The 25603-nt window shown below is 40.4% G+C and overlaps 1 protein-coding gene across 1 annotated transcript in view; it reads right to left on the bottom strand.

Annotated features, from left to right (window-relative positions):
* Positions 1-25603, bottom strand: part of zanl (zonadhesin, like) — a 98512-nt gene that overhangs the window by 55274 nt on the left and 17635 nt on the right. The window contains exons 14-72 of the mRNA XM_088347424.1: positions 25417-25565; positions 25195-25323; positions 24963-25101; positions 24737-24878; positions 24408-24604; positions 24181-24319; positions 24043-24087; positions 23768-23961; positions 23545-23686; positions 23191-23435; positions 22943-23091; positions 22721-22849; positions 22489-22627; positions 22263-22404; positions 21934-22130; positions 21707-21845; positions 21567-21611; positions 21292-21485; positions 21069-21210; positions 20715-20959; positions 20467-20615; positions 20245-20373; positions 20013-20151; positions 19787-19928; positions 19458-19654; positions 19231-19369; positions 19091-19135; positions 18816-19009; positions 18593-18734; positions 18239-18483; positions 17991-18139; positions 17769-17897; positions 17537-17675; positions 17306-17447; positions 16978-17174; positions 16750-16888; positions 16610-16654; positions 16334-16527; positions 16113-16254; positions 15699-15979; positions 15463-15611; positions 15242-15370; positions 10308-10446; positions 10088-10229; positions 9783-9979; positions 9555-9693; positions 8544-8648; positions 8260-8453; positions 8031-8172; positions 7705-7949; positions 7455-7603; positions 7245-7373; positions 7033-7168; positions 6816-6957; positions 6501-6697; positions 6274-6412; positions 6076-6192; positions 3696-3820; positions 1603-1748 (exon numbers count right to left, since the gene is read on the bottom strand). Coding sequence (XP_088203550.1) covers positions 1603-1748; positions 3696-3820; positions 6076-6192; positions 6274-6412; positions 6501-6697; positions 6816-6957; positions 7033-7168; positions 7245-7373; positions 7455-7603; positions 7705-7949; positions 8031-8172; positions 8260-8453; positions 8544-8648; positions 9555-9693; positions 9783-9979; positions 10088-10229; positions 10308-10446; positions 15242-15370; positions 15463-15611; positions 15699-15979; positions 16113-16254; positions 16334-16527; positions 16610-16654; positions 16750-16888; positions 16978-17174; positions 17306-17447; positions 17537-17675; positions 17769-17897; positions 17991-18139; positions 18239-18483; positions 18593-18734; positions 18816-19009; positions 19091-19135; positions 19231-19369; positions 19458-19654; positions 19787-19928; positions 20013-20151; positions 20245-20373; positions 20467-20615; positions 20715-20959; positions 21069-21210; positions 21292-21485; positions 21567-21611; positions 21707-21845; positions 21934-22130; positions 22263-22404; positions 22489-22627; positions 22721-22849; positions 22943-23091; positions 23191-23435; positions 23545-23686; positions 23768-23961; positions 24043-24087; positions 24181-24319; positions 24408-24604; positions 24737-24878; positions 24963-25101; positions 25195-25323; positions 25417-25565 — 8981 coding nt within the window. The remainder of the gene's footprint in view (positions 1-1602; positions 1749-3695; positions 3821-6075; positions 6193-6273; positions 6413-6500; positions 6698-6815; positions 6958-7032; positions 7169-7244; positions 7374-7454; positions 7604-7704; positions 7950-8030; positions 8173-8259; positions 8454-8543; positions 8649-9554; positions 9694-9782; positions 9980-10087; positions 10230-10307; positions 10447-15241; positions 15371-15462; positions 15612-15698; positions 15980-16112; positions 16255-16333; positions 16528-16609; positions 16655-16749; positions 16889-16977; positions 17175-17305; positions 17448-17536; positions 17676-17768; positions 17898-17990; positions 18140-18238; positions 18484-18592; positions 18735-18815; positions 19010-19090; positions 19136-19230; positions 19370-19457; positions 19655-19786; positions 19929-20012; positions 20152-20244; positions 20374-20466; positions 20616-20714; positions 20960-21068; positions 21211-21291; positions 21486-21566; positions 21612-21706; positions 21846-21933; positions 22131-22262; positions 22405-22488; positions 22628-22720; positions 22850-22942; positions 23092-23190; positions 23436-23544; positions 23687-23767; positions 23962-24042; positions 24088-24180; positions 24320-24407; positions 24605-24736; positions 24879-24962; positions 25102-25194; positions 25324-25416; positions 25566-25603) is intronic.

Raw genomic sequence — 25603 nt, 5'->3', positions numbered from 1 at the left:
AATAAATTTGATTCACACAGATGTCTTCTGTCACAACACTTAAAGGTATCTGCAGACTGTGTTTGATCTTCATTGGCTCAGCCTTTGCCATTCTGGTTATTCCCCAGTCCATTTGAGTAGTTCTCTCCTGTTTTCTTCCACGTGTCTCTGGTATTTCTACCCATTTTAAGGCATTGGAGATCATTTTTGCTGAACAGCCAACACTTTTCGCACATCTTTATAGGTTCTTCCCTCTCCAATCAACTTATTAAACCATCAACACCGTTTTGGGAGCAGTGTCTTGAATGTTCCATTTTCCTCTAATGCATGTTTAACCTATGCTGGCTTCATCATCCTTAAACAGGTGACACCCGATTCACACCATATTCACACCTGTTTTAGTTTTTTCATTCCCCAAATGGACAAACTCAGATTGATTGCGATACTGCTATTTTTTTGAGGACACCCCTTTAACGTTTTGCCCGATTGCACAGCCTTTGGAGCGTGCCTATTATGAACGCTAGGTCTCGTTTGTTTTCTTTTTGGCGTGTAAAAATGAAATATTAATTTACAAAAACCCGAGATATTCTGTTTAGTCATATTGCACTGCTATTATTTTGAACACCACTGTATGTGTGCATATTGGGCAGCACTGTTGCTCGCATGTGATGCGTTCAGGGACATTAAGTAAATTAAATGATTGTCTTCTTTTTGTATTTTGCAGTTAATTTTTGTTCAAAATCCACAATACGATCACTGCATTGTTATGTTGTGAGGGTGTTTTACTTAGCCTATTAAATTTGAATATTGTCAAGAGGTCTGGCATCCCCACTTCGAACAAGTAAAACTTGAACTTGGACATAAGACATCCCAGAGTTTGTTGGAAATTTTTAAAGTGAACACGTGTTTTAAACAATATTTGGTTCTAAATTTTGTTCCAATGTTACCTTAAAAAGAGCATATATATCTGTCGTGTTAAAGAGAAATATTAATTTTTGCTTAATAAACGATACTATTGTCATCATTACTGATTAGCATCACCTGTGCCTACTTATTTGGCGCCAGCCACTGCGGGCTACCTGATTGGTTCCCTGTCCTTTTTTAAGCCCAGTCATTTCACTCTCTGGTTGTCAGTCCGTCAGCAAACCTCTGTTGTTACAAGGCAAGCATTTTGACCCTGACTCCCGCCTGTCCCGTTTTTGCAAGCCCCAGATCGCGGGCGCTGCCCTTTCTCTTTCTATCAATAAACTTGTGGTTAACGCTACGCATTTGGGTCCTGATTCCGTTCTGGTCGTGACAACTATGTGGTAAAAATTTGAATACTTTTTTTGTAGGACTGCAATCAACTACCTGCTCTTGGTTTCCACCAATTCTTTTTCAACGTTACATTGTTCATTTATCTAAAACAAAATGAAGTACATGTATTTATATTATGTTGATTTTGTCTTTTATTAGCATATTTGGTATTGGAATAATCCAAAAGTAATTGAAAGTAATCAAGTTAAATTATTGCAATATTATAGAAATCAGATTACATTTCTGATGAGAGTTTTCAACAGGTAACTACTAACTGTAAGATATTACACTTTTAGGGTAACCCTCGCTATCCTGCTACTGACCAACCTGGGTACTGTGATCTGGGCAAAATGGTTGCCATCCCAGCGTACTTGCAGGCCAAAGGACGTTTGCACCGTGACGTACTGACCGGCACGGCTGATTGTTACATGGCGAGACGGGGATGAAGGTAGTGCCACTCGCAGCCCGTTCACCTGTGAAGATGCAGTGGAGAACATACAGAAACTTTAGAAATGTCTTTATCACAATCAGTGTTGGGACTAATGCTTTACAGAGGAACGGGTTACTGGAACGCAATTAGATAGATAGATAGATAGATAGATAGATACTTTATTCATCCCCGAAGGGAAATTCACTTTTCCAGCAGCATCCCTAAGCTGAGAACAATCGAAAATAACTGAGAACAATCGAAAATAACACGGGAGCTGCTGGAGTGGCTGCCATTCGTGACGGCGCCGGAGAAACGATTCAATTATTATTCCTCTGTAAGGCGTGCTGTAACGTGTTACTAATAACACCGTCTTTACTTCATGGTGCGCTGTTCCACAACATAATAAATGCAGACAATGTATTACAGTGTGTTCTGATTGCAGAATTATTCTGTATGACTCACGTAGTCAAATACAACCCTTGATCTGCCGACAGAATTTACTGAAGGGTGGGCATGTTCATTGACCTACAAAGTACAACTAAATATATTTATGGTGGTGCCGTCTCAAGTGAGTACAAGAATGCTAAATTTCTCTTCATGCAGATATTCTCCCTACTGTATATACTCGCTCCCAAGCTGAATTTACTGTCAAACTATTAAACAAAATACTGATTTCAGAGGGGTTGTTTATATTGCGGGAGCCAAGTTATTCACACAGTAAAAATCTGACTCTAGTCCCCAAATGTAATCTATTATTGATATCATACAATTCCGTTGTAAAACTGATAGGTAGAATGTAGAAAAATTCAACTTAAACGTTTTATTTATTTTGTAGTCAAGTCATTTTTATTTGTATAGCCCTTAATCACAATAAGTCTCTAAGGGCTTCACAGATTAGTACACTATGTTACACAGACTATTTTTCAGCCGACAAGAAGAGTAGGTTATTATTCATATGCAATGGAGTAGAAGTGAGTTTTAAGTTTAGCTTTAAACATTTCCACTGAGGTTGCAGATCGGATCTCAGGGGGAAGAGCATTCCACAGCACTGGTTCACACAGACCCATACAGTTAAGTTTATAATCACGAATAATGTTATCAACAAGTAAAGCTTTTGGAGCAAGCGATCTAATATTTAACAGACCAAATTTCAGCTTTGCTGAATCATTTGACTTAGCTGAACTCTTTGTAGTCTTTGTCGAAATCTTCAAAAGCTGCCGCTCTTGTGGCTTTTCGTGTGGGTTGTCCGGCGAGGGATGAATGGTGGAATTAGTTACATCCTCGCGTCCTTCCTCGGGTCCATCTTGCTGCTTAGACTTCGCACGCTTCACACATCTACCTGCACGGCAACCACGCTTCTGTTTTCTGTCCTTACGGCGCCGTTGCCGTCGTTTATTAAGCGGAATAGCCGTCCACAAGGATGCCGGGTCTCTTTGAAGTTCGCTCGGTATATCATAGGCGGTATAAAAAGTGCCCGAAAAGTTGAAATTTAGACGCCCACCCAACCGAATAAGTTCGTCCCTACTGTAAGTATTTTTGGCCACACATGTGTCCAAAAGTGAAAGCAAAAAAGACAAGAGAACGGCAATAAATAGAAGATTAGCTGGAGAGCAACGAGCCGCAAGCATGTATCCATGCGCCGCCATGTTGGACATGTTGATGAAACAATTCATTCATTTACACTAAAATTCATACTGTCCTGCTCTGAGCACTAGTACTCATGTGTCTGTAAATGATGTTTACTAAAATGGAACTTATAATTGTTAGTGAATGTTGAGGGGTCCAGCAGATTTAACATGACAGGAAAACTGAGAAAACTAAAGCACAAAAGAGGCAGAAGGAAGAAAACCTTGACTGAAAAGTAAAAATTCTAAACCTCGTTTGGCAATGCAACTGCCCTGATGAAAATAACAAAAGTTGCAGCGTTTGAGAGAAGAGCATCATGCAGGATTCAGGTATGCATCGTGTACAGTGTGTTTGTTGTACTGACCAAGGTCCTTTTGGCTTTCATCAGAGTCATAGTGATTCCATCCACTGTGATGTAGAGTTTTCGCAGGTAGGACACTCCCGGAAGTCCTCTTTCCTCATTTTTACCTTCCACTGAGAACCAAGGTCCTGAAAAAGCAATTAATCGAAGCGACTTAAAAAGAGACGCACGAAGAAAAACACTGTTTTCCAAAAGAAACAAGTAGAAAGGGTCAAATTTGCATTGGCTTGCAAAAAAGGTTTTTAATTAGGGATCCACAAGAGCTGTTTTTTTTTCCTATCGATACAGATAGCCGATAAAATCCTGCCACTGCACACTGGTACAGATACCAACACAGATAGCCTTTGGAAATGCATGCTTTGTTTAGGAAAAATTAAAACACAAGCAAAATCCAACTTTTCATATGTGCGTCTTTTTCAATTACAATAACAGTACAGTTTTGGCAAACATTCCTCTAAAAGAGGAGATTAATGCTTTATCAATCAATAGATCAATACTTGCTTTTGTCAGTCGTAATTATTATGACATAATAATGTTATAAGCACCACAGCCTTCACAGTCTCTGCAAGAGTATTGTCAGACACGCCCCCCCCATTACAATTTTGACAAATTTTAAAATTTCAGGCTTCAAACTTAACTATCCATCGATCCATTCATCCATTATCTGCACAGCTTATCCTCAATAGGGTCGCGGGGGTGCTGGAGCCCATCCCAGCTATCTCCGGGCAGTGGGCAGGGGACACCCTGAATCGTTTACCAGCCAGGGCACACAGAGTCAGACAACCATCACTCGCTCATTCACACCTAGGGACAATTTGGACTGGCCAATTAACCTGACATAGTGCCTGGGGGAGAACATGCAAGCTTCAGGAAGGCTGGTAGCTGGATTTGAAGCCATGGCATCAGAGTTGTGCCACGGACACGCTAACCAGTCAGAATTTAAAGCTAAAAAACTGAAAATATTTTCTGAGAAAATAAACATGTGAGACACAATTGTGAAAAGAAACCAAATGTATTTAATATTTTATTTGGTGTTGACAACTAAAAAATTGAAAATTAGGTGTTGCCTTCTTAAGAAACAGCTCAAGGTCCTTAAAGTGTGATGGTGGTTGTTTGTGCACAGCATTATTCAGATCTTTCTACATATAGTCTATAGAATTGAGGTCTGGACTTTGGCCTGGCCATTGTTACACATTTAAATTGTTAGTTTTCAGTCGGCTGGGCTAAGAGAAAAAGGGGCCAATATTTTTGCAACACCTAATTTTCTATTTTTTTCATTGTAGACATAATGCAATATATTGAGGTAATTTGGTTTTACTTCACAATTGAGTCTCACATGTTGTTGACTCTTACAAAATATTTACAGTTTTTTAGCTTTAAGTTTGAAGCCTGAAATGTGGCAATAAGACAAAAAATGTCTTGAGGGGCCAATACTTTCACTAAAGAACTGTAGATATTGACGATGTCCCAGAAGTTGTTGAGGTGATACAGTCAAAGTTTGAGGTAAATGGGATCATTTGTGTCAGAACCCGAACAGACGGTGGACCCAGACGCGTAACGGTTTCATACAAGCTTTATTTTACGGGAACAGGGCAGTCATGCACGGGAACACAAACGCCAGCGATTCGGCGACTGCTGGGCAGAAGAGATCGAAACCAGACAGGACAGACGGGATCAATACAGGATACACCAGCAGATACCGGACAGGACGGGACAGACGGGATCGATACTGGATACACGAGCGAGATACCGGACAGGACGGGACGATATTGGATACAAGATACAACAGCAAGATATCGGACAGGACAGACGGGATCGATACCGGATACTGGTTACACGAGCAGGATACCGGACAGGACAAGACAGACGGGATCTATATCGGATACTGGAGCAAGATACCGGACAGGACAAGACAGGGAGGTTCGATACCGGATACTGGATACACGAGCAGGATACAAGTCTTGCAAGTGCAGAGGTTCGTTGACGGACTGACAACGAGTGAATGAGAGCACTGAGTTTAAATAGGAGGGAAGCCAATCAGGCAACGAGCAGCAGCTGGCGCCAAACGGGCGGGCCCAAATGAGGGCAATGGGCAACAGGGGGGAAATTATATGACCCCTGTAAATATATTTCAACTGACTTACTGTATATGTGCAATTCCTATACAAGGTTGTACCTGACTGTCTCAATTTTTGTAGTTCTTGTTCAAATGTGCCAGGATTCTATTTTATTTTACCACTGAGGGATACCCCTTAAAAAATCAAAGAGAAACAATACGGACCATGCAGCCGTCGCTAATCCGGTTGTAATAATAAATTTCAATTGAACAATAATGGCCTTGCAGCTGTTACTGCTGGGGTTCTAACTATACAGTAGTGCTTACCTGTGTTATTCTTGCAGGATCTGGCCAATGTGTAAGTACAAGTGCCCATGAAACTGTAAAACTTGTTGTCAAAGGTGTTATAGTGAGGATCTCCAGAGATGATGCAATTTTGGAAGCCTGGAAATCGAGGAAAAAAAATAAGAGGGGGGGAAGGGGGTCTGGACACATTGCCAAGAATTAGTGTTTGGGATTACCCACCAATTGGATAGCAGCCCAACTCCCCTTCTAGAAGTTTACACTCTTGCATCAGGGGGCATTGAGATGGCTCGCATGTAAGGGAGGGTGCATCACACCGACATTTGGTTTTACAATCCTCAGTGTAAAACTCTTCACCAGGCTGACAGAAACACATCATGGGTATTGAATCGGTGTTTTGGGTGTATTTCACAGTCCAGGCATGCAGTTGCTCGGCTAATACCCAGTACCTGGTAATATTGTCCGTTGGTGTGTTTGCAGCCACATGAAGAGTCAGATACACATTTTCCAGCGCTCAGGATGTAGCCAGGATTACAAACACAAGATTCGGTGCATGGCCCACCGCAGGAAGGTGGTTTACCTGAACAAGTTTCCTGACAAGGGTCTGCACAGGGCTCATAATGGCTATTTGGGGGGCATATCAAGGCTAAAAAAAAAAAAAAAAGAATTTTTAAGCATTAGTACACAAGAGTTTAGACAACTATTCGACCACCCTTAAAAACGTCATAGAAAAACACTTCCGTTTAGTTATACCAAATACTTACGACAGAAAGTTTCGTTCCTCCATTGTCCAATGTTGACACCGCGGTCCTGGCACTCATTGGCATAGGATTCAATGGCTTCGCACAGGACAGGCCTGGCACCGTCCAACGCGCAAAGGTCAAAGACACAATTCTGAAAGTAATTCTAAACACACGTATACATTTGAAACCCCTCACCAAAACATGGAACTGTTAGAAGATCTCTGATGGTTTCACTTACATTGGGGTTGACCTTGGGATGGCACACAGCAAAAGGGCCATTTTGGTCTAGCAGCAAACCACAATATCCAGAACTCTCATAGAGACTCTCCTCCTCCTCATCACATCCTGGATCGGTGGTGTTCAGTTTTTCACACCTTTTCCAAAAAAAGCAATGTTTTGTCCTGTCCAAATAGAATGATTGTGTGGCAAACTGCTCTTTTGAATACTCACTCTGGATCAGAGTTCCAGCTGTGTCCAAACTCATTGACATCGCTAATCAACGAGCCATTCGGTATGCGAAGGTCATCTTTAGGATTTCCGTTGTAATCCCCACATAGTCCGCAAAGTATATTTTCAAAGCTGCGGGGTCAGAAAATATAAGTACTTCAATTAAAAACTTAGAAGAATCAACCAAAATGTTTTGGATTCACTTTTACCCACTCTCGAATCACTTTGATATCCATAAATTGGTTTCCATCATAGCGAACAACCACACCAAAATCTAAAGACACAGTGTAGTGCTTTCCAGATTTGAACAAGGAAACACCTGAAACTGGGGTCATTGGCAGGTTTACTTTGGACCCATTAACCTGCATACAGAAGTCCAGGTGAGAAGACAGAATAAGCAAGTAGAGAGTATTTAGTAGGTAAAAAACTCAATAAATCTCGGGTGTGACCAGTGTTCACTTACAAGCACTGAATCACCTTTGAGGATCGAAACCTTGACTTTTCGTGCAAAAACATGTACAGCTTTTACATAGGAGATTGAGGGATTGTTGTAGCGGTTCTCATTGTCAGCGTAGACCGAAAAGGTTTCTAAAGGCGTTGCACTGCAGACACTTGACATCAAGTAGCTACAATTGCCCATGAAACTGTACTGGCGGTTGTCGAAGGTCTTGTAGTGTGGATCACTCGTGGCAATGCATGTGGATGAGCCTTAGTGGAATGGCATATGATTTAAGATCATCAATTCAAAGCAAAGCAAGATACACTGTTTATCCTTTTAAAGCAGGTTACCTTTAGGGTAGCAACCTGGGATGCCGTTAACCTCGCGACACTCCTCAGTGGGATCACAAGAACCGTTCACGCATTCAAACGTGTAGTTTCCTGCACAGCGACAAAGTTTGGAGCAGCCATCCGTGTACATGATTTGTCCAGGCTAAGGGACCAAAAAAGCAATCACGTTCTAAAGGATGCAATTATGTTCTTATCAATATGTCCAAAACTTATTTGTCAGTTTCTTGACCTCATAATAGTTGTTTTTGTGATCCAGGCACCCACATTTCTCCACTGGCACACAGTTTTTGCCCTTAAAGACAAACCCTGGTTTGCAAAAGCAGCCTGTGATACAAGAGCCACTGCAGTTTGTGGATGGTTCCATGCAGGTAGGGATACAAGCTGGGCCACATTCGATGTATTCTGCATTCGGAGGGCATTGAACTGTGCAGCAAAATCACAATGAATTGATTAGTAACCAGCATTTAGCTATTACATCTATCAAAATAGGCCTGTAAACAAAATGGGCTATACTCGGTGTCGTCCACCCTGGAGTTGTTGGTTTGGGAGTCACCCATCCTGGAGTTGTTGCATTTGGGGTAGGTACTCCTGGTGTTGATGGTTGAAGTGTGGTTGTTCCTGACATGAAAAAAATCCTGTTTAGAAGAGATCCCCACAGTAGTAGTTTTACATTATTTTGTCTGTTTCCCCTTAAAGGTGCATAATCTCGTGATCAACGTCAGTTGGACAAGATGTCAGTGTCAAACAAGTGGGTGATGCTCATGCAAAACTAAATGATTGGTATGTTGTTAGGAGCCTGTTTAAATATATTTTTATTCTGTGTTGCTATCCCTATAAACAAAATGCAAATGATAAACAACTAGTCCCTAGAGCTACTATGTTCGTCCCTTTGGTTCATGCTACAGGATGCTTTGGCATTTGTGCCACCTGTGAGAAAAAAAGATTATTGGGGTGAAAACAATTTCACCCTAAACCAACCATGGCATCTAAGTCACTTTAGAAAAAACCTTTCCTTTTGTTCACTGTTATAAAACATTTTAAGTACATTTTGTGTTGAAAGAGTGTTATCTACTCTTGTTTGATTTATTTTGAGAGCCCGATCAAATGCTTTGTTTTGCCAGTATAGATCAGGTGCCCAAAAGGAAGTGGACCGGATTATTTTATTTTTGTTTTGCCAATCTTTACGTTAGCTTGTTAAATGATTGTATCTTATCATGATATGTTATTTCCCGACTATCCAGAAAGACGGACAGACAGTGAAAGAGAGAAGGTGTATGGAAGTAAGCTCTACCAGGCTCCTTTTAGTTGCTGCTACATTTTGTGCCCCAGCCTTGAATGTTTAAGAATGCCAAAAACGTTTTTTTGAATGGGAACTATTAGCTGAGTTTGTCATTGCAAAATTTAAGCGGGGGAAATGGGAAATGCTATATCCGGGTCTTTGAATGTGCGCCGGCATTTGCAACTACTATTTTGGAAAAAGACACATTTGACACATATGGTGTATTGTAAAGATTGTGAGCTTACCCGTGTTATAGCAGCCAAGAACACCTCCCTGGACATAACACTCGTGCATTGGGGGACATTGGGATGCCTGACAGGTAACGTAGGGGGCATTACACCTGCACTTCAGATTACAGTCCTCAACGTAGAACTCCTCTCCTGGCTGACAGAAACAAACGTCAGATATGTTGTAGAGAATTTTAGATTCAAACTACAGTGAAAGTGTACTGTTGCCTTTCCTTCTGGCAATACCTGATAATATTGACCATTGGTGTGTTTGCATCCACATGAAGAATTGGTGACACATTTTCCCGCACTTAAGATGTAGCCCGGATTACAAACACAGGACTCGGTGCATGGTCCGCTGCATGAAGAGGGTCTGCCTGAACATGTGTTCTGACAGGGGTCAGCACAGGGATCATAGTGGCTGTTGGGGCCGCAGCCAAAAGCTGTGTGGCACATAAGCAATAGTTAAAAGCCATTATATGGAGGAAATAAAATCTAAATTAATTCATTAAAAAAAGCTTTCTTGTAAATAATATCCATCTTTCACTCACGACAGAAGGTTTCATTCCTCCAGGGTCCGATGTTGACCCCACGGTCCTGGCACTCATTGACGTAGGCTTCGATGGCCTCACACAGAATGGAATGAGCACCATCAAGCACACAAAGATCAAAGACACAGTCCTTGAAGTAATCCTATAAACATATCAAGAATTACACCATGTCAGAATTATGGATATGTGCTAAATCTAAGTACCAGTACACGTGACTTACATTGGGGTTGACCTTGGCGTGACACCGAGCAAAAGGACCGTTTTTGTTTAACAGAATGCCACAATATCCAGAGCTCTCATAGAGCTTCTGCTCTTCTGCCTCACATTCAGGATGTGTGGTGTTGGGTTTATTGTTACACCTTGTGAACATAAGTAAGAATTGTGAGAATCTGAAACTATCCAACAAACAGAATTTATTCTTTGTAAAATGATGTGGATCAATGAGCAGGTTGCATGGACAGGTGCTGGAAGAAGTTGAAAGCTTTAGGTACTTGGGTTGTGATCTGGCTGCAGTTGGTGGAATGGAGTGTAAGGTATTGGACAGAGTGAATCAAAGAAGCAAGGTTTTGGGTGCTCTGAGGAGAGTGATGAACAACAAGAGTATGAGTATGGATGTTAAGGCTCGATTTTTGAGGAAAACGAACAAAATACAAGGAACATGGACTTCAAACTGCAGAGTATACATAAAGTTAAACGGCACTCCGGAACAAGCAAAAATATTATGGGTTCGAGAAAGGCAGGAGCTGGACAGATTTGCCTGAAGTGTAACAATGGCATCCTGGACTGACAATATGGACACCCTTATTACAGATCACAATAAAAAAATCCATCATAAAATATTAGGCCATGATTTACCGGAACTGAGCATTGTTAATCACACTGACTCCAATAATTCAAGATTAGATGACTTCGATCCTGACCACAAATTCATATCAGCTAGCTCAGACAATTGCAAATATTATACTGGAAATGAATACAATACCTTTGTTAAATCTGAAGACAAATTCTCAATAATACACTTTAACAGTAGAAGTATGTACACAAATTTTGATGACATCACTGAGTACTTACAACAATTTGAGAACCCGTTTAGTGTTATTGCAGTTTCTGAAACGTGGTTCAGTGAGGGAAGGGGTGTAAATTTTGAATTAAATAATTATAATCTGAACTATGTAAATAGAACTAACAAAATAGGAGGTGGAGTAGCTATATATGTGCACAAAAGATTACAATCGAAAATATTACAAAACATGTCATTTGTCATTGACGATTTACTTGAATGTATTACAATAGAAATTATAAATGAAAAAAGGAAAAATATCATAGTCAGTTGTGTGTATAGAACACCGGGCTCAAATCTGGAAACCTTCACAAACTGGGCTGAAAAAACATATTCAACAATAAGCGCCAAAACACTATTCATTTGTGGAGATTTCAACATCGATCTAATGAATCCAAACAACCATAAAAACATTGATGACTATATTAATATGATGTACAGTATGAGTTTGTACCCAACTATATTAAGGCCTAGTAGACTCACTTCACACAGTGCAACACTCATTGACAATATATTTACAAATAATATGGAATTTACAAATGTCAGCGGGTTACTGGTTTGTGATATTTCTGATCACCTACCAGTATTTACAGTATATGATGAAAAGGTTACTAGACAAGAATCAATTAAGGATTATGTTTACAAACGAGTTAGAACTGAAGCGACTATTATATCACTGTATGATGACTTAGTTAAACAAAACTGGAATGCTATATATGGTACAGATGATGTGGATGGTGCGTTTGACATATTTTTGGAAATATTCACCAACAAGTACAACAAAAATTGCCCAATGAGAAAAATTAATATTAAGAATAAATCTGTAAATCATCCATGGATAACTAAGGGTTTACATAATGCTTGTAAGAAAAAAAACTACTTATATAGAAAATTTATTAAACTAAGAACTAAGGAAGCCGAAACCCGGTATAAAACGTATAAAAACAAATTGACAGGAATATTAAGAGCAAGCAAGAAATTATACTATACCAATTTATTACATCATAACAAAAGTAATATCAAAGGTATTTGGGATATATTAAATAGTATAATAAAAGGAAAGAATGTAAGCAATGCATATCCAAACTATTTTATTGATAAGAACAGTGAAAATTATAATTTAAATCAAGTTGTGGAGAATTTCAATAGTTATTTTGTAAATGTTGGACCAGAGCTCGCTGCAAATATCCCAGAGTGCAGTGGTAAACAATTTGAGTCACTAATAAAAATGAACTCCAAGACCATGTTTTTATCTGGGGTTACGGAATCAGAAATCTTAGACGTGGTTAACAACTGTAAAAACAAAAACGTCTATGGATTGTTTTGACATCGATATGGTACTAATTAAGCAAATTATAAACAGCATGGTGAAACCATTGACCTTCATCTGTAATCTATCATTTCTAACAGGCACATTTCCAAATCAAATGAAAATAGCAAAAGTTATACCAATATACAAAAATGGGAACAAGCACATTTTTACAAACTATAGACCGGTATCTCTGCTTCCTCAGTTCTCTAAAATATTAGAGAGACTTTACAATAATAGACTGGAACAATTTGTAGATAAACATAAATTGATTAATGAAAGTCAATATGGTTTTAGAGCAAACAGATCAGCAACAATGGCAATTATTGATGCAGTAGAAGAAATCACCCACAGTATAGAAAAGAAGAGATACGCAGTCGGGGTATTTATTGACTTAAAAAAAGCATTTGATACCATTAATCATAATATACTATTAAAAAAACTGGAAAGATATGGCATCAGGGGAGTGGCTTTGAAATGGATTCAAAGTTATTTGACGGGGAGGAAGCAATATGTAAAAATGGGAGAGTTTTCATCTGAATATTTGGACATCTGTTGTGGAGTACCACAGGGTTCTATCCTGGGACCAAAGCTATTTAATTTATATATTAACGATATTTTTAATGTTTCAAAACTATTGAAAATAGTAGTATTTGCAGATGACACTAACATTTTCTATTCAAATGATAACTATATGGATTTGGTAACCTGTATTAATCGTGAACTAATTAACCTAAAAGTATGGATGGAAATAAATAAATTATCTTTAAATTTAAATAAAACCAAAGTAATATTCTTTGGTAATCGTAAGGCAAATCAAAATTTAGAAGTAAAAATGGATGGTGTCACAATAGACATTGTATCAGAAATTAAGTTTTTAGGGGTCATAATAGACAATAAACTAAGTTGGAAAACACACATCAGACACATACAAACAAAGGTATCTAAAAGCATTTCAATAATTAATAAAACAAAAGTTCTTTTACATTATAATGCATTGTATTTATTATATTGTTCTCTCGTTCTGCCATATTTAACATATGGTGCAGAAGTCTGGGGAAATAATTACAAAAGTTCACTACAGCCCCTTTTTATCCTTCAAAAACGTGCAATAAGAACCATACACAGGGTAGGATATCGGGATCATACCAATATTTTATTCATGCAGTCCAATTTATTGAAACTGGATGATTTAATAAAATTTTTCACTTCACAACTGTTATTTAAAGTCAACAAAAACATAGTGCCAGAAAACATACAAAGATTATTCACTCGGAAAGAGGGAAATTATAACTTGAGGGGCTGTGGTGAATTCAAAATCCCAAAGGTGAGAACCACCAGGAGAAGTATGTGTGTGTCTGTGTGTGGAGTCAGACTTTGGAATAATTTGCAAAATGAAATCAAACAATGTCCAAATATCCATGTGTTCAAATTTAAATACAAAAAAGCATTACTGGCGAAATACAGAGATGAAGAAAATGGGATATGAGGGAGACTGGAAATACTGCACTTCAAACCATGGCTAACTTGTTGTTATTGTGCTATTATCACATCAGAACTGTTATAAATATTGTGTTTATTTTTATTGATATTATCACTGGTGCCGCAGTGACATTATGCGCATTATGACGTTGAGGGATGGGTATTGCGAAGATTAGTGTATAAAATATGTGATTATTGTAACTTATAATTATTGATATCTGACCTATGTAATAAGTATATCCATGAGATTTTGTTGTATTGTACACAAGAGGGAGCTATCTATAAAATGTATTTAATAGGGAAGATAAAGGGGTAGGAAAAATAAGCATCTGCTTCTGACTATCCCTTTTCGAACATTTTGTGGGACATTATTTCGTTGTTGACTCATTGTTTTTGTCCTGTTTTTATTTTTATGTTCGAAATAAAATTTTCATTCATTCATTCATTCATTCATTCATTCATTCATTCATTCAAGAGGGGACTGTATGAGAGTGTGATTGTGCTGACTGTGTTGTATGGTGTAGAGACTTGGAGCCTGAACGCAGATTTAAGAAGGAAGTTGAATGTTTTTGAGATTAAGTGTTTGAGGACTATGTTAGGAGTTACAAGATTGGATAGACTGAGAAATGAAATTGTGAGAGACAGAACTGGAGTAGTCGTGGAACTGAGCAAGCGTGTTGATAAGAGAGTACTCGGTTGGTTTGGACACATGGAGAGGATGGATGAGGAGCGAATGTTAAAGAGGATCTACAGAGCAGAAGTCAATGGAAGGAGACCAAGAGGAAGGCCGCGATTGACGTGGATGGATGGTGTTATGAGTGCACTGCAGGAAAGAGGTCTAAATATAATGGAAGCTAGAGCTCTTGTTGGTGATAGAAAGGAGTGGAGAGGTGTTGTGAAAGGATAGTGGGATTGTGGACACGTTCTTAAGGATGGGCTGGGCACCCGTATGATGCGGCAGGGGTAAACCAGTGAAAGCTGTCGGGCCCTGCTGTTGAACAAAAGAGTGTGTTGTGTCACCCTGACCCGAGTGACATGGCCGCTTTCTTGTGTCCCGTTTCATCTGGAGGGACAAAAGCATGACCAACTTGGGTGCCGAGGTGCCTAACTTGTTTGGGTGTTTGGGCAATTGGGTTGGCCATGGTCCAAATAATTTTGTGTGTTTTTTTATGCTATTTATTTCCCTTTTATTTTCTTTGTTATTGTATGTGTGTGTCTTGCTGTCGGTCACCCCTCTTGAGGTGTATGACCAAGCTAGATAGATAGATGGATAGAAAATGATGTGAAAAAAGGCGACACATACTCTGGATCCATGTTCCAACTGTTTCCAAACTCATTAGGATTGTTGGTTAATGACCAATCTGGCTTTCTGAAGTCGTCTTTTGGATCACCATTATAATCTCCACACAGCCCACATAATGTACTTTTATAGCTGCAGGTGAGACAATACAAGAGTCCTCCTTACATGAGTTATAAAGGTTCTCGTGGAAAACCAAGGCCAAAATATATACAGGTTGTGCTCACTCTTTAATCACTTTGATGTCCATGAAATGGTTTCCATCATAGCGCACTGTTACACCAAAATCCAAGGACACAGTGTAGTGCTTTCCTGATTTGAATACAGATATACCTGGATATGGGTTCACTGGTAGGTTAACTTTGATTGCATCCACCTGAATGTGGAAAAAGATGAGTCAGATGATGATTTATTTAGTAAGGGAGGAATCATTCGTTAAAATATGTCAGGTTTCCATTCTTACATGCACAGTGCCGCCTTTGAAGATGGAGATGGTGGCCCGATTCACTGTGCTCTCATTTAAGGATCCCTCTCTATACAATACATACACATGAACTGCTCTCACATAAGAGATGCTGGGTCTATTATAGCGGTTTTCATTGTCAGCGTGGACCTCAAAAGGTGGTATATTTGAGACATTACATGTTCCAGCCATTAAATAACTGCAGTTGCCCATGAAGTTGTATTTACGCTTGTCAAAGGTAGTGTAGTGAGGATCTCCAGATGCAATGCACGAGGATGTACCTTCAGTGGAAAACATGACATAATTTTTTTCTGTAACGCTTGTAATTCAAAAGGACCAATTCGTTCAATTCAGAAGATGAAAGCCATGTCTCTAGATATTACGTAATTGATGGCAGTTTCCTTGATGTGTTACCTTTAGGGTAGCATCCAGCGACCCCGTTAACTTCACGACATTCCTCAGTAGGATCACAGGTGTTATCCACACATTCCAAAGTGTAGTTCCCTGCACAGCGACACAGCTTGGAGCATCCATCACCGAATACAATCTCTCCAGGCTAAAGTACAAACATTATCAAATAGGATAAGGCTGAAGCCTTTTGTTCTGGAAATTGTTTTGGTGTGGTCAACAGTTACCTCATAATAGTTGTTATTGTGATCCAGACACCCACATTTCTCCAGTGGTACACAGTTTTTACCCTTGAAAACAAATCCTGGTTTACAAAAGCAGCCGGTGATACAGGAGCCGCTGCAGTTGGTGGATGGTTCCATGCATGTGGGAATACAAGCTGGACCACATTCAATGTATTCTGCATTCGGAGGGCACTCAACTACATCAAAATAAAAAAAACAACATTGTGTGAATGGCTCATTAGACAACACTCCATTGAGTTTTTAATGAAGATAATTTACTTGGTTTTGGTGTAGTCGGTCTTGGAGTTGTTGGTGTTGTTGTTCCTAAGATTTCAAAGAAATTCATTTCAAGAGGTTTGACAGTTATTGAATTTGTCTCGATGTTCACCAAAACAAAACTCTTAAGAATGTGACATCACCTGTAGGATAGCAGCCGAGTTCACCCCCTTGAACTTGACACTCGTGCATTGGAGGGCATTGAGATGCCTGACAGGTAACGTAGGGGGCATTACACCTGCACTTCAGATTACAGTCCTCAACATAGAACTCCTCTCCTGGCTGACAGAAACACACATTAGATATGTTGCAGATAATTTTAGATTTAAACTACAGTGGGAGTGTACTGTTGCCTTCCCTTCTTGCAATACCTGATAATATTGACCATTTGTGTGTTTGCAACCACATGAAGAATTGGTGACACATTTTCCCGCACTTAAGATGTAGCCCGGATTACAAACACAGGACTCGGTGCACGGTCCGCTGCAGGAAGGGGGTTTGCCGGAACATGTGTTCTGACAGGGGTCCGCACAGGGATCATAGTGGCTGTTGGGGCCGCAGCCAAAAGCTGTTCGGCATAGGTCTCAAGTTAGAAGAATATCACTGAATCATAATAATTTGGCTTTCTGTTGAACTTCACAACATGAAATATGGTAAATATGATTAGTTCGAGTTAAAAAATGTGCACTTTAGACTCACGACAGAAGGTTTCGTTCCTCCAAGGTCCGATGTTAACCCCACGGTCCTGGCACTCATTGACATAGGCTTCTATGGCTTCACACAGAATGGACTGAGCTCCATCAAGCACACAAAGGTCAAAGACACAGTCCTTGAAGTAACCCTAAACATACAGGCAGATGTCATAATCCGACTTCTCAAAAATACCCAGAAGGTTTGTCCATGTGCTCGGCTTAGGGGCTTGGGACTTACATTGGGATTGACTTTAGCATGACAAACGGCAAAAGGACCATTTTTGTCCAGGAGGACGCCACAATATCCAGAGCTCTCATAGAGCTTCTGTTCCTCTGCCTCACATTCAGGATGAGTGGTGTTTGGTTTCTTGTTACACCTTGCGCCAAAAGAACAACAAATGATGAGAATTATAAAAATTCAACAGAATGCCCTGACTCAAAAATGTTATGTGCAAACAACTAAGTCTTACTGTGGATCAATATTCCAGCTGTTTCCAAAGTCATTAGGATTATTGGTCAATGACAGATCTGGCTTTTGGAAGTCATCTTTTGGATCTCCATTGTAATCTCCACACAATCCACACAGTACAGTTTTATAGCTGCAGGTGAGACATTACAAGAGTCCTCATTACGACACATGTAAAAAATGTTATTCAGAATCCAATACCAACACTTTCACGGGTTGTGCTCACTCTTTAATAACTTTGACGTCCATGAAGTGGTTTCCATCATAGCGCACTGTTACGCCAAAATCCAAGGACACAGTATAGTGCTTCCCTGATTTGAACACAGACACGCCTGGAAAGGGATTCATTGGAAGGTTTACTTTGATTCCATTCACCTGGATGTGGAAAGTAAGTAGAGACTTGTAAATGGGAAAGCACAAAACCAAGTTATTCCATGACTTTATAAAGTGGAGAAAGTTTGCTTCATTTCTTACATGCACATCACCTCCTTTGAAGATGGAAATACCACCGGATTCTACATACACGTGAACCGCTTTCACATAAGAAATGCTGGGTCTGTTGTAGCGGTTTTCATTGTCGGCGTAAACGGCAAAATCGGGCATCGCGGATTTATTGCAGACTGTAGCCATGGTGTAAGTGCAGTTGCCCATGAAGTTGTACCTACGCTTGTCAAAGGTCGTGTAGTGAGGATCTCCGGATGCAATGCACGAGGATGTACCTTTAGGGGAAAACATGAAGAATTTTGATGACAATCATGTTGAAGGTTGATTCAATTCAGAGACTAAAAGTCATGTTTATAGCTGTTAACAGAATTTTAGACGAGTTACCTTTTGGGTAGCATCCAGCGACCCCGTTAACTTCACGACACTCCTCAGTGGGATCACAGGTGTTATCCACACATTCCAAAGTGTAGTTCCCTGCACAGCGACACAGCTTGGAGCATCCATCACCGAATACAATCTCTCCAGGCTAAAGTACAAACATTATCAAATAGGATAAGAGCTGAAGCTTTTTGTTCTGGAAAAGTGTTTTGGTGTGGTCAACAGTTACCTCATAATAGTTGTTATTATGATCCAGACACCCACATTTCTCCAGTGGTACACAGTTTTTACCCTTGAAAACAAATCCTGGTTTACAAAAGCAGCCGGTGATACAGGAGCCGCTGCAGTTAGTAGATGGTTCCATGCATGTGGGAATACAAGCTGGACCACATTCAATGTATTCTGCATTCGGAGGGCACTCAACTACATCAAAATAAAAACAACAGCATTGTGTGAATGGCTCATAAGACAACACTCCACTGAGCTTTTATGAAGATAATTTACTTGGTTTTGGTGTAGTCGGTCTTGGAGTTGTTGGTGTTGTTGTTCCTAAGATTTCAGAGGAATTAATTTCAAGAAGTATGACAGTTATTGAATTTGTCTCGATGTTCACCAAAACAAAACTCTTAAGAATGTGACATCACCTGTAGGATAGCAGCCGAGTTCACCCCCTTGAACTTGACACTCGTGCATTGGAGGGCATTGAGATGCCTGACAGGTAACGTAGGGGGCATTACACCTGCACTTCAGATTACAGTCCTCAACATAGAACTCCTCTCCTGGCTGACAGAAACACACATTAGATATGTTGCAGAGAATTTTAGATTTAAACTACAGTGGAAGTGTACTGTTTCCTATCTTCTTGCAATACCTGATAATATTGACCATTTGTGTGTTTGCATCCACATGAAGAATTGGTGACACATTTTCCCGCACTTAAGATGTAGCCCGGATTACAAACACAGGACTCGGTGCACGGTCCGCTGCAGGAAGGGGGTTTGCCGGAACATGTGTTCTGACAGGGGTCCGCACAGGGATCATAGTGGCTGTTGGGGCCGCAGCCAAAAGCTGTGTGGCACAGGTCTCAAGTTAGAAGAATATCACTGAATCATTATAATCTGGCCTTCTGTTGAACCTCAGCAACATGCTATATAGGAAATATGATTAGTCCCAGTTAAAAAATGTGCACTTTCGACTCACGACAGAAGGTTTCGTTCCTCCAAGGTCCGATGTTGACCCCACGGTCCTGGCACTCATTGACATAGGCTTCTATGGCTTCACACAGAATGGACTGAGCTCCATCAAGCACACAAAGGTCAAAGACACAGTCCTTGAAGTAACCCTAAACATACAAGCAGCTGTCATAATCCGACTTCTCAAATTTACCCCGAAAGTTTGTCCATGTGCTTAGGGGCTTGGGACTTACATTGGGATTGACTTTAGCATGACACACGGCAAAAGGACCATTTTTGTCCAGGAGGACGCCACAATATCTAGAACTCTCATAGAGCTTCTGTTCCTCTGCCTCACATTCAGGATGAGTGGTGTTGGGTTTCTTGTTACACCTTGCGCCAATAGAACAACAAATGATGAGAATTATAAAAATTCAACAGAATGCCCTAACGCAAAAATGTTATGTGCAAACAACTCATTCTTACTGTGGATCAATATTCCAGCTGTTTCCAAAGTCATTAGGATTATTGGTCAATGACAGATCTGGCTTTCGGAAGTCATCTTTTGGATCTCCATTGTAATCTCCACACAATCCACACAGTAGAGTTTTATAGCTGCAGGTGAGACATTACAGAGTCCTCATTAGAACACATGTAAAAAATGTTTTTTCAGAATCCAATACCAACACTTTTACGGGTTGTGCTCACTCTTTAATAACTTTGACGTCCATGAAGTGGTTTCCATCATAGCGCACTGTTACGCCAAAATCCAAGGACACAGTATAGTGCTTCCCTGATTTGAACACAGACACGCCTGGAAAGGGATTCATTGGAAGGTTTACTTTGATTCCATTCACCTGGATGTGGAAAGTAAGTAGAGACTTGTAAATGGGAAAGCACAAAACCAAGTTATTCCATGACTTTATAAAATGTAAAAAGTTTGCTTCATTTCTTACATGCACATCACCTCCTTTGAAGATGGAAATACCACCGGATTCTACATACACGTGAACCGCTTTCACATAAGAAATGCTGGGTCTGTTGTAGCGGTTTTCATTGTCGGCGTAAACGGCAAAATCGGGCATCGCGGATTTATTGCAGACTGTAGCCATGGTGTAAGTGCAGTTGCCCATGAAGTTGTACCTACGCTTGTCAAAGGTCGCGTAGTGAGGATCTCCGGATGCAATGCACGAGGATGTACCTTTAGGGGAAAACATAAAGAATTTTGATGACAATCATGTTGAAGGTTGATTCAATTCAGAGACTAAAAGTCATGTTTATAGCTGTTAACAGAATTTTAGACGAGTTACCTTTTGGGTAGCATCCAGCGACCCCGTTAACTTCACGACACTCCTCAGTGGGATCACAGGTGTTATCCACACATTCCAAAGTGTAGTTCCCTGCACAGCGACACAGCTTGGAGCATCCATCACCGAATACAATCTCTCCAGGCTAAAGTACAAACATTATCAAATAGGATAAGAGCTGAAGCTTTTTGTTCTGGAAAAGTGTTTTGGTGTGGTCAACAGTTACCTCATAATAGTTGTTATTGTGATCCAGACACCCACATTTCTCCAGTGGTACACAGTTTTTACCCTTGAAAACAAATCCTGGTTTACAAAAGCAGCCGGTGATACAGGAGCCGCTGCAGTTAGTAGATGGTTCCATGCATGTGGGAATACAAGCTGGACCACATTCAATGTATTCTGCATTCGGAGGGCACTCAACTACATCAAAATAAAAACAACAGCATTGTGTGAATGGCTCATAAGACAACACTCCACTGAGCTTTTATGAAGATAATTTACTTGGTTTTGGTGTAGTCGGTCTTGGAGTTGTTGGTGTTGTTGTTCCTAAGATTTCAGAGGAATTAATTTCAAGAAGTATGACAGTTATTGAATTTGTCTCGATGTTCACCAAAACAAAACTCTTAAGAATGTGACATCACCTGTAGGATAGCAGCCGAGTTCACCCCCTTGAACTTGACACTCGTGCATTGGAGGGCATTGAGATGCCTGACAGGTAACGTAGGGGGCATTACACCTGCACTTCAGATTACAGTCCTCAACATAGAACTCCTCTCCTGGCTGACAGAAACACACATTAGATATGTTGCAGAGAATTTTAGATTTAAACTACAGTGGAAGTGTACTGTTTCCTATCTTCTTGCAATACCTGATAATATTGACCATTTGTGTGTTTGCATCCACATGAAGAATTGGTGACACATTTTCCCGCACTTAAGATGTAGCCCGGATTACAAACACAGGACTCGGTGCACGGTCCGCTGCAGGAAGGGGGTTTGCCGGAACATGTGTTCTGACAGGGGTCCGCACAGGGATCATAGTGGCTGTTGGGGCCGCAGCCAAAAGCTGTGTGGCACAGGTCTCAAGTTAGAAGAATATCACTGAATCATTATAATCTGGCCTTCTGTTGAACCTCAGCAACATGCTATATAGGAAATATGATTAGTCCCAGTTAAAAAATGTGCACTTTCGACTCACGACAGAAGGTTTCGTTCCTCCAAGGTCCGATGTTGACCCCACGGTCCTGGCACTCATTGACATAGGCTTCTATGGCTTCACACAGAATGGACTGAGCTCCATCAAGCACACAAAGGTCAAAGACACAGTCCTTGAAGTAACCCTAAACATACAAGCAGCTGTCATAATCCGACTTCTCAAATTTACCCCGAAAGTTTGTCCATGTGCTTAGGGGCTTGGGACTTACATTGGGATTGACTTTAGCATGACACACGGCAAAAGGACCATTTTTGTCCAGGAGGACGCCACAATATCTAGAACTCTCATAGAGCTTCTGTTCCTCTGCCTCACATTCAGGATGAGTGGTGTTGGGTTTCTTGTTACACCTTGCGCCAATAGAACAACAAATGATGAGAATTATAAAAATTCAACAGAATGCCCTAACGCAAAAATGTTATGTGCAAACAACTCATTCTTACTGTGGATCAATATTCCAGCTGTTTCCAAAGTCATTAGGATTATTGGTCAATGACAGATCTGGCTTTCGGAAGTCATCTTTTGGATCTCCATTGTAATCTCCACACAATCCACACAGTAGAGTTTTATAGCTGCAGGTGAGACATTACAGAGTCCTCATTAGAACACATGTAAAAAATGTTTTTTCAGAATCCAATACCAACACTTTTACGGGTTGTGCTCACTCTTTAATAACTTTGACGTCCATGAAGTGGTTTCCATCATAGCGCACTGTTACGCCAAAATCCAAGGACACAGTATAGTGCTTCCCTGATTTGAACACAGACACGCCTGGAAAGGGATTCATTGGAAGGTTTACTTTGATTCCATTCACCTGGATGTGGAAAGTAAGTAGAGACTTGTAAATGGGAAAGCACAAAACCAAGTTATTCCATGACTTTATAAAATGTAAAAAGTTTGCTTCATTTCTTACATGCACATCACCTCCTTTGAAGATGGAAATACCACCGGATTCTACATACACGTGAACCGCTTTCACATAAGAAATGCTGGGTCTGTTGTAGCGGTTTTCATTGTCGGCGTAAACGGCAAAATCGGGCATCGCGGATTTATTGCAGACTGTAGCCATGGTGTAAGTGCAGTTGCCCATGAAGTTGTACCTACGCTTGTCAAAGGTCGCGTAGTGAGGATCTCCGGATGCAATGCACGAGGATGTACCTTTAGGGGAAAACATAAAGAATTTTGATGACAATCATGTTGAAGGTTGATTCAATTCAGAGACTAAAAGTCAAGTTTATAGCTGGTAGCAGAATTTTGGATGAGTTACCTTTTGGGTAGCATCCAGGGACCCCGTTAACTTCACGACATTCCTCAGTGGGATCACAGGTGTTATCCACACATTCCAAAGTGTAGTTCCCTGCACAGCGACACAGCTTGGAGCATCCATCACCGAATACAATCTCTCCAGGCTAAAATACAAATATTATCAAAAAGGATAAGGGCTGAAGCCTTTTGTTCTGGAAAAGTGTTTTGGTGTGGTCAACAGTTACCTCATAATAGTTGTTATTGTGATCCAGACACCCACATTTCTCCAGTGGTACACAGTTTTTACCCTTGAAAACAAATCCTGGTTTACAAAAGCAGCCGGTGATACAGGAGCCGCTGCAGTTGGTGGATGGTTCTATGCATGTGGGAATACAAGCTGGACCACATTCAATGTATTCTGCATTCGGAGGGCACTCAACTACATCAAAATAAAAACAACAGCATTGTGTGAATGGCTCATAAGACAACACTCCATTGAGCTTTTATGAAGATAATTTACTTGGTTTTGGTGTAGTCGGTCTTGGAGTTGTTGGTGTTGTTGTTCCTAAGATTTCAGAGGAATTAATTTAGAAGTATGACAGTTATTGAATTTGTCTCGATGTTCACCAAAACAAAACTCTTAAGAATGTGACATCACCTGTAGGATAGCAGCCGAGTTCACCCCCTTGAACTTGACACTCGTGCATTGGAGGGCATTGAGATGCCTGACAGGTAACGTAGGGGGCATTACACCTGCACTTCAGATTACAGTCCTCAACATAGAACTCCTCTCCTGGCTGACAGAAACACACATTAGATATGTTGCAGAGAATTTTAGATTTAAACTACAGTGGAAGTGTACTGTTTCCTATCTTCTTGCAATACCTGATAATATTGACCATTTGTGTGTTTGCATCCACATGAAGAATTGGTGACACATTTTCCCGCACTTAAGATGTAGCCCGGATTACAAACACAGGACTCGGTGCACGGTCCGCTGCAGGAAGGGGGTTTGCCGGAACATGTGTTCTGACAGGGGTCCGCACAGGGATCATAGTGGCTGTTGGGGCCGCAGCCAAAAGCTGTGTAGCATAGGTCTCAAGTTAGAAGAATATCACTGAATCATAATAATCTGGCCTTCTGTTGAACCTCAGCAACATGAAATATAGGAAATATGATTAGTCCGAATTAAAAAATGTGCACTTTAGACTCACGACAGAAGGTTTCGTTCCTCCAAGGTCCGATGTTGACCCCACGGTCCTGGCACTCATTGACATAGGCTTCTATGGCTTCACACAGAATGGAATTAGCTCCATCAAGCACACACAGGTCAAAGACACAGTCCTTGAAGTAACCCTAAACATACAAGCAGATATCATAATCCGACTTCTCAGATTTACCCCGAATGTTTGTCCATGTGCTTAGGGGCTTGGGACTTACATTGGGATTTACTTTAGCATGACAAACAGCAAAAGGACCATTTTTGTCCAGGAGGACGCCACAATATCCAGAGCTCTCATAGAGCTTCTGTTCCTCTGCCTCACATTCAGGATGAGTGGTGTTGGGTTTCTTGTTACACCTTGCGCCAATAGAACAACAAATGATGAGAATTATAAAAATTCAACAGAATGCCCAAACACAAAAATGATATGTGCAAACAACTAAGTCTTACTGTGGATCAATATTCCAGCTGTTTCCAAAGTCATTAGGATTATTGGTCAATGACAGATCTGGCTTTCGGAAGTCATCTTTTGGATCTCCATTGTAATCTCCACACAATCCACACAGTAGAGTTTTATAGCTGCAGGTGAGACATTACAAGAGTCCTCATTACGACACATGTAAAAAATGTTATTCAGAATCCAATACCAACACTTTCACGGGTTGTGCTCACTCTTTAATAACTTTGACGTCCATGAAATGGTTTCCATCATAGCGCACTGTTACGCCAAAATCCAAGGACACAGTATAGTGCTTCCCTGATTTGAACACAGACACGCCTGGAAAGGGATTCATTGGAAGGTTTACTTTGATTCCATTCACCTGGATGTGGAAAGTAAGTAGAGACTTGTAAATGGGAA

This window comes from Urocampus carinirostris, chromosome 11 (assembly GCF_059441175.1).
Source record: "Urocampus carinirostris isolate Australia breed hairy pipefish chromosome 11, RoL_Ucar_1.0, whole genome shotgun sequence".
Taxonomy (NCBI): domain Eukaryota; kingdom Metazoa; phylum Chordata; class Actinopteri; order Syngnathiformes; family Syngnathidae; genus Urocampus; species Urocampus carinirostris.
Note: the sequence above shows the minus strand (reverse complement) of the source record. Positions and strands in the feature narration are given on the sequence as shown.